General features: G+C 31.7%; 1 protein-coding gene and 1 pseudogene across 1 annotated transcript; both read right to left on the bottom strand.

Moving 5' to 3' along the window:
* Positions 1–216: 216 nt before the first annotated feature.
* On the bottom strand, positions 217–1,632 carry LOC128191557 (uncharacterized). The gene is made up of 4 exons (XM_052863689.1): positions 1,448–1,632; positions 1,161–1,207; positions 878–1,033; positions 217–770 (listed from the first exon to the last, which is right to left on the bottom strand). Exons 1-4 carry the CDS (start codon positions 1,540–1,542, stop codon positions 352–354), a joined length of 717 nt encoding a protein of 238 aa, XP_052719649.1. The 5' UTR covers positions 1,543–1,632; the 3' UTR covers positions 217–351.
* A 2,533-nt stretch (positions 1,633–4,165) lies between these two features.
* On the bottom strand, positions 4,166–9,367 carry LOC128191377 (uncharacterized; annotated as a pseudogene).
* Positions 9,368–11,330: the final 1,963 nt, after the last annotated feature.

Genomic DNA, 11,330 nt, shown 5'->3' with positions numbered 1-11,330 from the left:
CTACATCTTCTCAGTACGTAAATATTTTGGATCTAAGTGATACAGGGAGATACAACCAGGGATTTTTGTAATACCTTAAAACGAGTTACATTCAAGGAGGACACCATTGGGACCTTGCCTGGATTATAGAGGGCAAACACCGTGGATTGTCACCCTTGGCCAGGGTTATGCAATTGAGAACATGTTTGCTTTTGGCAATACTTTTAATACTCGACTTTGATCATAAAAATTGTTACATTTTCAATTTATAAAGAGTTCATACCATATATAGGCAATATGATAGGATATGCATTGCAAGATACACGTATGTATACAGTATATTGTTTTATTATCGCATAAACCATAATCTCTTTACCAGAAGTTTAATTGGTTATTCCTGACCGGAAGTTGCGGTCGTCTGGTTTCTATTCCATTCAAAGACGTGAAAGATGTTGATGTGACATTTGTGCGCATTGTGTTGGACTCAGACTCTTGTTCAGATCTTTCATCAATTTCCATATATATGGATGGAAGGTCATTATCTTCCATTGTATTTGTAATAATATGAGCTTTTTTAACTGGCTTAGAGATCCATTTTATTCCATTTACGAGTATTAAGAGTATAATGACGCAACCAACAATTATTATTGGCATTTTTAAATTTTTGGTTTTCAAACCTCGGTCATTGTATGGTTCCTCTTTTTCTGTTGAGTAGTCTGGTGTAGCTGCAGAACTGTAGCTCCATGGGAAATTTGGGTTGACGGACAAAGATACCCATGACCTCGTGTTCACTAAAAATGTTTCATGTTATGCTATTCATTAAAATATGTGAATCTTCACAATTTCATTTCATGAATATATTAATTGAATGCTTTGTGTATTTGTATTTTGTACATACCTGCTGTTGTCTTAATCTCCGTATCATTTCCTTGACATCCACTGACGTGGTCACAATCCGAGATATTGCAGTCACAGGTATTCATACAATGTTTGCCAAAGGTACGGTGAACACAACGTGACTGACAGTTCATTCCAAAATATCCCGGTAGACATTCTGTATTTAATAAACAGTTGTCATGTTTATTTCGCTAAATGAAAGTTGGAATATATTCTATATCACTATATGATATAAATATAATATATAATGAAATATATTGTAATATATATTTTAATACATGTACCTTTGCATTCTCCTTCGTCCCAATAAAAGTTCGCACAACACGGAAACCTACAAAGTAGCGGTAATATTTTGAGTATTGACAAAATAACAGCAATACAATGTATAAAACATACAAAAATAATCTAACTTAGGCTAGGCACATTTGCGTTGATGTGATTTTAAAGAATAAACAACAAACAAGATTATCAAATAATACATGTATAGAGATCGAGGTTTAATATCAGTTTTATTAAAAAATATATATCGTTTAGGCATAAATACATTGATCCAAAGTAAAGCTATACTTACTGGTTGTTTTCACTTCTCTCATTGGAACAATCACCAGCTTTACCATTGCACATTTTTATAACCAGCAAAAAACAGTTGATCAAAAGGAAACTCATTTTCTTAAAAATGTCACAAAAATGTTTTTAAATGAATTAAAATGATAATAAATCAATATACACGCATAACAGAGATCCATGTAACTCTGTCATGCTGCATGTAACAATTTAACAGGAAATTACATTGAATTTTTATTTACATCAATCAACTCCAGCATATAGTTATCCTGTTGAAGTTTGGTGAATGCAGTCTGAGAAGGAAATTATATTTAAGTCTGCATACACCTGCTTTCAATTGCATGATCACAGCATAATTCAATTTCAAAAGAATTTAACATTAAACAAAAATTTAAACTTCGGGTAATTGAGTCATTAGCTTAAATACATAATAATATATAAATACATATGTACATTGCAGTAGTTTTGGAAAAATGAGGATTGTGATGATGCATGATTTCCAATGAATCTGAAAAAAAATGATATGACTGAGGCATGTCACTCCCACATCTTTGCTCAGTTCCAGTTATTGTTTTGAAGTGTATATTTATGGTGTATTTTGTATATTTGCGCAACCTTCTACAGCAAATTGAAGCATATTCAACGAGGACTATATTTTAATTTTGATCTAGAAAGCATTTTATGTTTAAACAAAAGTATACCTAATGAAAATTAGGTTGTGTTTATTGGTAGTAATATTTCTGGAAAAAAGCACGATTAAGTTAAGTTAAACTCTCTCTCTCTCTCTCTCTCTCTCTCTCTCTCTCTCTCTCTCTCTCTCTCTCTCTCTCTCTCTCAACCCCTGCGAATGTGTTCGGAATGTTTTCTTTATCGTTGCTAAATACGTAATAAATCCAGAGGTGCTCAAATGAAAGTTCACGAGACTTCACCGAGATGTGTTCAATTCCTGTGAAATTTCGAGCGGAAGTATAAGTGTTCGGATAAAATTCTCAAAATACGTAAGTACTGGTCGTTTTTCATATCATATCCTACTTTGATTTATGTTAAAACGTGGAAAGCTTTTAAGATGTATGTCTTATTCCACCATCTAACAGTTATTTATATCAAACGATAATATTCAGAACAGATTTATCGTTCGTGTTCAAACACGTGTAGAGTGATTGAAAATATAAACACTGGGTTCTTAATAAAATCATAGCCATGTTTGATGCGTGTATTGTGCAATACCATGTTTAAAAAAAATAATGGGTGTCTGTTTTGCATTTTGCCATTTTCAAAGAACATTCTGCATAAAATAGTATACTCTATTTCACTATTGATGTTATTACTAGGTCAGGCGCGGATCGAAAATTAATCCTCAGAAGGGATCTCTTTTAAGCATGTTAGTTGTTGCAACAGCAGACAAAAACTAATATTTGTATTGTCACATTTATTTCTAGGCCACATTTTATTCACCAATTAATGAAGATAAAGTTTAAAATCAATAAACATCTAGATTTTGTAATTGACTACAAGAACCTAGATTCTGTGAAATAGACTATAAACACGAAGCACGATTTTTACTGCGAAACTGAAAGGGTCAAATAAAACCACGTGGTCTAAAATTTGAATGACACTAACATTCTCAGGGGTGTCTCTCTCTCTGTTTTTAAACATTTGATCATCATGAAGTGCAATACACCGCTCGGAACTTTATTTTTCTGCATTTACGGGCCAGTTAACGCGGACAAGATTGATGTTTTATTGATATAATATATCTCAATGTGGAAGATCATTCGTCTTGTGAATATTTCTTTAAAAACATGTTTAATTTTTCAACTCATAAAGCAATTACATTGACTTCATTAATATCTTTTTATTGCATATGAAAATAAGTAATGATAGTTTTTATCCTTAAATTTTTATTACATATTCAAATAATTTCTATTAATTTTCTTTTAAGCTACTTTTTTATTTAAAGCTAGAGAAAAGTGCACTTAGTATAGAAATTGCTAAAGAAAGTTAGACGGTTGTAGGCATCTAAAGATGCCTGTTGGTCTCCTTAAAACATTAGCTCTGTAAAAGATTGAAGAAAATATTCAAATTTTATAAAAGTTGTCCTTACCAAATAGCAGTTCTTATTTTTAAATAATATATATATATATATTATAAGAATTTAAGGTAGATCGGTTGGTTTAGAAATTTGTTGACAGCCCAGCCTCCTTAAGTTAAAAAATTATTTAAAATACATGTACATGTACATCCTTTATCTTGCAATCAATATCAATTTTAAAATCTTTATAGCATTGTATTTATTGTAAAATAAAATGTACACAGCGTATTTTAGACGAATTGGTGGTCGTGACAAATTTTAAACTGCATTGTTATCCAAAAGAAGAAGATCTAGAAAACCACCAAAATCTAAAAGGTAAAATATATGGATTTTTTCTTTTCTTAATAATAGTTTACTGCTAAACATGTCATATCTTAGAAATTTTGGTAGATTTGATGGTCAATTTGTTTACCACCCAGCCTCCTTTTAAAATAAAATTAACAAAATCAATAATTTATATCATCAAATTTTGGGTTTAGGCTTTCCTTTTCTCTGGCAGGTTTTGCAGGTTTTGCACTTTACGTTATAGTATCCTAATGCCGAACATTTACACATTAGCACCCGCAGATGTCGACAACTTAACCGTTAACTTCAGTGCATGCTGGTATTGTGCGACTCCGCCAAGACCTCTAACTACTTAGGTTTGGTGTCAAGGTCATTTGGACTTGCTTTGGGGTCATTTGTATTGATGTAGGGATCATTCGGGTCGACGTATTCACCCGAACATTCATAAGAACTAGGGAACACCTGATCAATGTCTAATAGATTAGACGAAGCAGGAAGGACCACTCTTCCAAAATGTTTTTTCCTGATCACATTTTGTTTCTTATTTATAACTTTTGCTTGTGTTGTCTTTGTCTCGAAAGTTCTTTTTCCGCGGGAAATCTCGCAATTTGTGTCCACCACATCTGAGAATGTCTTAGGAATGGTTTTTATTTTTTTGATTAAGATCACGATTATCAACAGAAGAAAAAATATCGTTGCTCCTAATATTATGATTGGAAGAAAAATTTGTAACGTGGATGATAAAGAATTACAATTACTTTCTTCAGCTTGTTTTATAACCGCACCTGTGGGTGTTCGACTGAAGTTACGGGTTGTAATCTTATTAGTAAATTTCTGCCAGTAACGTGTATAAATGTATCCCTTTTCTTCTCCGTTTTCGGCTTCTCCTCTTTTGCTGTCAGTGTCGTTCTTTCTGTTTCTGCTGATTTCTCTTTGAAAACCTATATACCAGAAGCAAACTATCACACCATGCTTTGAAACACCCAAACATCGTATTGCACTGTCTCTATAATATATATGTTCATGCAAGACACCAATGACTAAAAAAATAAAAATAAAACACCTAAAATAGTTACAGTACTACTATTATACGATAACAAACTAGTCAAAGGAAGCTGTGATATACATAAACAACTTATATATGCTACTAATAATTTGAAGTATAATATTGATGATAAGGTGTATAGAAATAAGGAATATTCACTCTTTAGTTATAATTACTATGCAATGGCTATTCTTACCTGAAATAAACAGACGGTCTTATTCCACTCGAACACGATCTTCAAATGACATGAACAAGAAAACGTCAGACTGGAAACGTGATTTAACAAGTACATTTTGTATAATCAACTGATTCTTCTCTCTTGGGCTTATTATCAGCAGATCATGAGTTCGAATCCGCCTGGAGCTTTTGTTCATGTTTGCTGAGTTAAACGTTTTCGAAAATGTAATTTTTCATCCAAACTTTCACATTTTTTCCCTATTAGACTATGATATCTATCATAATCAAGTAATTTCCTATTAGACTATAATATCTATCATAATCAAGTAATTTTCTGCTGATTTGAGAAAATATTTTATGGTGTAGTGAGCCACCTTAAATCTTTTTCTCTTTGGAAAAACTTCACCTTCCCTCTCTTAGCGTATAAGAGAACTTATACTTGAGCTAACCCCTCCCTTTTCTACGGAAGATGACACTAAGCTAAAGTTTAAGAGGTTAGTTAATCACGTATGTGGGTTTGTTTGTTCTATTACATACTAGTATAAAATGAAGTTTCACACCAGTTTTATAATGGTTTAACAATGTTTCACAAAACTATTAAAAAGTCCATTTCAATATAATTGTAACTAAAATTATGATTATTATATAATTCTTAATCACCCTTGTGTACTCTTAGACTATAATTTTTGATTATTATAGTTACCGGATATAAGTATAATTTCACACTTCCGGATTTTAATAGTGTTTTATTTACAAAAACTTCACAGCGGTCTGGTAATAAATTTAAAAAATTGACTTGTGTCGTACCCGTCTGAGTTGGTGGGGTTTATTAAGGTACACCCGTGCTTTCATGCCTCCGGTTTTCATTTACTGTAAGTCGTTTTAATTCCACGGTGTTAAAACTTCACGATTAATCAAAAAGTACCAATCGCGATGGTTTTAAGTTCAGGCTTCAAGAAAACCAGTTGATCAAAATATAAGCATTAACAAGTTTTTAAAAAAAAACTTATGTTAAAATTTACGATGGGTTTAATTTAGCAGAAAAATGATAAATCGCGAACATAGTGAAATTAAAACCATCGTGATCATTTGCTCAGCTACAGTATATCAACTGAGAACTTTCGGTTAGCACTTTGGCTGGTGATATGAAATACTAGTAACAAATTGTTTATAATGTGTACACTGTACATATGTACTAGTATGTTTGAATGTTTATAGTGTGCACATACATGCATCAGCCAGAGGGCAGTCAGAAAATGACGTGAACAAAAAATAAACTAGAAAAAAGGCTTGTTAGAAAAAGGGAAGAGTTGCACGGCCATATTTTCGGCGTTCTACTTGTAAATTAGAATAAAAAATTCAACATGCATGTATTATCAATCAAATGATTTTTTTTTTATCGTTAATATTATTAGATTGACTTCCTCGATTCATTTTACCCTTTATTTCTAAGTTTGCTATGACTAGCTTAATTGAAAAACTTGATATCACAAAAAAGAGGGTAAACAAGTTCAATTGACTATGATGCAAAATCTACTTGCATGGGCAATTACGTGTATAATGATATATGATTAAATGTATGGTTGCAAGTAATTTTTAATGAGTTTTTTTTTTGGGGGGGGGGTTATTTGTGTATCCTTTTTATTTTTTTTCTAGATTCAGATATTCTTTTACAGTATTTAATCAGAAAAAATTACTTAAACTTTAAAAGATTTTGCGATATCTCCGGAAAAAAGGACATTTCAGGTATTTTCTAATATTTTGCAAAGTTGTGTGTTGATCAATCTCGGGGTTATTTTTTCATTCTTTGCATTGAAATCTTTTATATTGTTTTGATTAAGTGGTTTTGATGATGTTATGATTTTCATAAATTACAATGATTTTTGTATACAGGTAACAAAAGATGATGTGTTTGTGCATAAGTTGATAAAATATGAGATCATGCTTCTTTGTGTCACAATTTGGATTTCGATATCTGAACCTTATTATCTGTAACTCGCGGAATGAAAAGAATCCCACATACGTATGGTTATTTTGTGTTTTTACTCTTAGAAAAAAATTTCTGAGAGAACTGGACGTAGAGATATGTTTCGGACATTGCAATGATAAACTGATCCCAAAAGTGTCTGGAAAGCGTTCTTAAATAAATAGTTTTCACACATGCGTTAGTATGAAAATTAACCATTTTGAGCGATCACATGAACCAACAAAATATAAATCTTCTTTATTACTTTAACATCTTTACATTAACAACTTAACGAGGCCGAGTACAGATCGAGTACGCACGCTTTCGCACAGCATTTCATTTGTATTGTGACGTCATCTTTTTGCTTGGTTGACGCCATGGCGTGATTATTTCAATTGCAGATATTCATCGAAATTTGTTACAAATAGCTCTTTGATGTGTAAAATTAATGTTATATTGTGGAATGAGCATAAATGTCTCGAGGTATAAGCTATATTTGGGCTCGGGTCGAAAACGTGAAGAGGGTTTAGCAAGCCGACCCCTCTGCCACGTTTTCTTAAGCCGCCTAAATATAGTTAAATTCACTGTATATTTCAAGACAGTAACCATGTATTTTATATCAATGACCCTTAATATGTGATGTTATGTTTTTATTTATTACTTAACTATCTCTGAATGTTTTGATAATACTATAGATATCACCATTCTGCCTTTGTCAAATAAAAAATAGCCATTATCTGATAAATATGGGAAATTGAGCATACAAAAACAATTTGAAAAGACCCCTGGAACAAACCAGGAGGCAAAAGGTTTTCTTTATTTGACCATTTGATGACTTTAAGCAATAACTTTAATATGTAGAACAGAAAAAGAAATCCCTAGGGCAGAAGTTAAAGAAAAAATTTAAAAAATGTTCAAAATTGATACATTTTAAGCAAAATCCCATAGGGTCCTTATTAAAAATTAAAAAACTTTGAGATGACCCCTTAAACAAACGGTGTGGTAAATGTCTTATTTTTTATATCTAAAAATGATAAATATATCAGTAGAAATTCATGTAAAAAAAATTCATTCAAAAATCTAGGGCAGAACAAATTAGACCCGGCCTTGTTAAGCAGGAGATTTGTTGTGTATTCCTGACCGGAAGTTGAAGTCTGATCTCTACTCTATTCAGAGATGTTTAAGACCTTGCTGTGACGGTTGTACTGGTTGTGTTGGACACGGATTCTTGTTCAAATATTTCATTAATCTCCAGATATTCGGTTGTTGGGTCATAATCTTCTCTAGGTAATTCAAATGTACCCGTGTTTCTAATTGGCATTGAAATTCATTTTAATCCATTTACAACTATTAGGATTATAAGGACGCAACCCACAATTATAACCGGTATTCTTAAATTATCGTTTTTCATGTTACCTTGGTAATCATATAATTTCGTTTGAGGTGTTGAGTGTTTGGGTTCTTCTTGCTTTTCATATAATTCCGTTTGAGCTGTTGAATATTCGGATTTTTCTTTCGTTGATGATACATCTGATTTGATGATCCCTAAAATGAAAATCCAAATTGTACTTTTTGCATGATGGTTATAATAATAATAATATTTTCAACACTTCATGAATTTCCCAATCTTGTTTCGTGCGTGTATCTGCAAATGATCTTTAAACATGTACCAACCTGTTGCTGTCTCAATCTCTGAATTATTTCTTTGACATCCAAAGACATGATCACAATCTGTAGCATTACAATGACACACTTCCTTGCACAATTTACCATAGTAAGGATAGGGGCATCGTGTAGAACAGTGGGTTCCAAAATATCCGGATGGGCATGCTGAATTTATAAAGTGTTGTCAAATTCATTTTTTTTAATAGCTGAATCTGAAAATTAATCTTTTTTATTACATATGTCTGATTTTTTACTCTTCACCTTTACATTCTCCATTATCCCAAAAATAGTTTGGGTAGCATAGAGTCCTGCAAACAAACATCGAAGAAGTGTTTTTATTGGTACATATTAGTATACACATGAATGAATTATAAGAATTGAACTATGAACACCAAGCAGAATTGAAAAGGTTTTTAAAAAAAAATAATGATGATAAAATGATCCACTTTTAAACCGAACTTATATGTATATTATACGTTTCTCAGCCTTTAGTTTTGTTTGATATAATACGACAAACTGTGTACGGTGAAAAAAATGAAAATAAATTCATTGTGGAAAATAATTATTTCGGTTATGTATATATTCAAAATATTTATACTTACTGATCGTTTTCATTTTTCTCACTGGAACTTATGCTTGCTTCACAAATAGGATATTTTAAAACCAACGGTAAACAGCATATCAAAAGAATAATCATTTCTAGTAGCAATAATTTAATTACTAAATTTAGTGATGTGTTAATATAACAAAACACAAAACATTATCATGCTCAAAGTAAAAAACTAGTTATATCAAACCATCAACAGGAAATAAGATAATTATATCCTCTTGAAGTAGTATGTATTCATCTAGAAAAGGAAATGATCCTCTAAATTCATTTGCTTTTTTGTATGGCATGATCATGCCATAATTTATTACACAAATTCAAAGTTATCGATGTAAATATATCTTGGAGATCGAGATATCCTTTCTAGTGAATCTGAAAAAGATGTGCTGTTCACAGAATCAGTTAGTCAAAACTTGATCTGAAGATGGGCTAAATGTTGTCCTCTGACTAGTCAAGCCCCGTCTGATTTCCTCAGTTCAATGTTAGACAGATCTGCCATTTAAATCTAGGTACAACCTGTTTAATTATTGTATTAATGATGTTACACTTTCTTGCTGTGTTTAAAAAATAAACGCCACTATTAATGCAAATCAAATTGTGTTAATTGGTAATAACATTTCTGGAAAAACCACTATTAAGTTAAAATGTCCCTTTTACTAAGTATCAGGTGTGGTCATGTATTTTATCTTGACTGACATAGGATATAAGTTACAGAATATCATTTAAATGTAACTTTGAATTCTATTTTTTTTTACACCACAAGGATCCAGAATCTTGAAGCAGTTTCAAACCCAAGAAACTTGGGGCATTGACTAATAAACTTCTCTTTTTCCAAATAATCTGATTTATCTTCCATGTTTTCTGCTATGCAAAGTATTTTATAGATGATCATATTTTCAGCTAACACATTAAAAAAAGATTCTGATTTTTTTATTAATGTTTAAGGGCTGCCGGTATGTAAATGATCTCTTTGAGAATCAGCTGGCCCAAAGGTAAAAACGGGAACAACTATTACCGCTATTTGCTTTGTATTTTTCGATCATAGATGTTTCGGTCCGCCTTGATGAATCTTACCTCATATTTTGTCATCAATGTCAGTTTTCCCCTTTTCTTTTCCTATAGTTAGAGTATATTTGTCATTTAAATACTGGTATCTAACTGGTATCTATGATTTTTTAAATCAAAGAAAACGTCATTCCCAAAGTATGTTCATACAGAATTGATCATCAGAAATTCTTGTGAAGTGCCTTAAAGAGGATGGTACTATTATAGTCTAAACATTGACCTCTTTCTCCTTCGAATCATTTCCTTGGTATTAATTTCTGGATTCATACTCAGACACATCACTTAGAGAATTTTTTCCCCGACAGAATTAGCAATCGAGAGATGTTACGCACATCGCAAAGATATTTATTTTCAATTTTGATTGCACTGATTATCAAACCAATCAAAACGGATAGTAAATAATATGGTGTTTTTGGCATGTAATTGCAAATCAGTTCCTAAACAGCCTTGCGCCTTGCAAGGAATATTATTCCCATTCCAACTGGCGAATTTTTTTATATTTGTACAGATGAATAGAGAATAATACATACCCTTTTCCATATCACAGCCAGTATCAGATATTGGATCTCGGGCTGATCCTGGCTGTGATATGGAAAAGGTAGAAAATGATGTCTGTTATTATATTTATTTCATCCTTTATTAATTTAAAAGAAATCAACTTTAATAAATTTATTTTAAATATTATTTGAAAGTAGTCTGTACATGTATTAAATGAAAATATGAGATCTAATTGTTTTACCAAACATATAGCTTTAGAACCGGAATTTCCCCAGGTTTTAAAAGATAATTGCTTCAAAACATTTGGTAGCTTTTGAAGTTTTTAACAGCGCTTAAAAATGTCGACTGTAACAAATGTTTTATTTTTTAGTCTGTAAACATACACAAATGAAAAAAGGAAGAGAGTTTCCAAAAGGGGTATAATATGGATCCGGATCAGCCCTAGAGGGATGATAACCTGTATCAACCTAGTAGGCCGATACGAGATTTG

This window comes from Crassostrea angulata, chromosome 7, assembly GCF_025612915.1.
Source record: "Crassostrea angulata isolate pt1a10 chromosome 7, ASM2561291v2, whole genome shotgun sequence".
NCBI lineage: Eukaryota > Metazoa > Mollusca > Bivalvia > Ostreida > Ostreidae > Magallana > Magallana angulata.
The sequence above is the reverse complement of the archived record's forward strand: the minus strand, read 5'-3'. Positions and strand labels throughout refer to the sequence as shown.

Coding starts and splice junctions, on each gene's coding strand:
- LOC128191557 (XM_052863689.1), bottom strand. CDS start 1,542: ATGAGTTTCCTTTTGATCAACTGTTTTTTGCTGGTTATAAAAATGTGC. Junction 1,208..1,447: donor GAGAGAAGTGAAAACAACCA/GTAAGTATAGCT, acceptor GCTACTTTGTAG/GTTTCCGTGTTGTGCGAACT. Junction 1,034..1,160: donor GGACGAAGGAGAATGCAAAG/GTACATGTATTA, acceptor TATTAAATACAG/AATGTCTACCGGGATATTTT.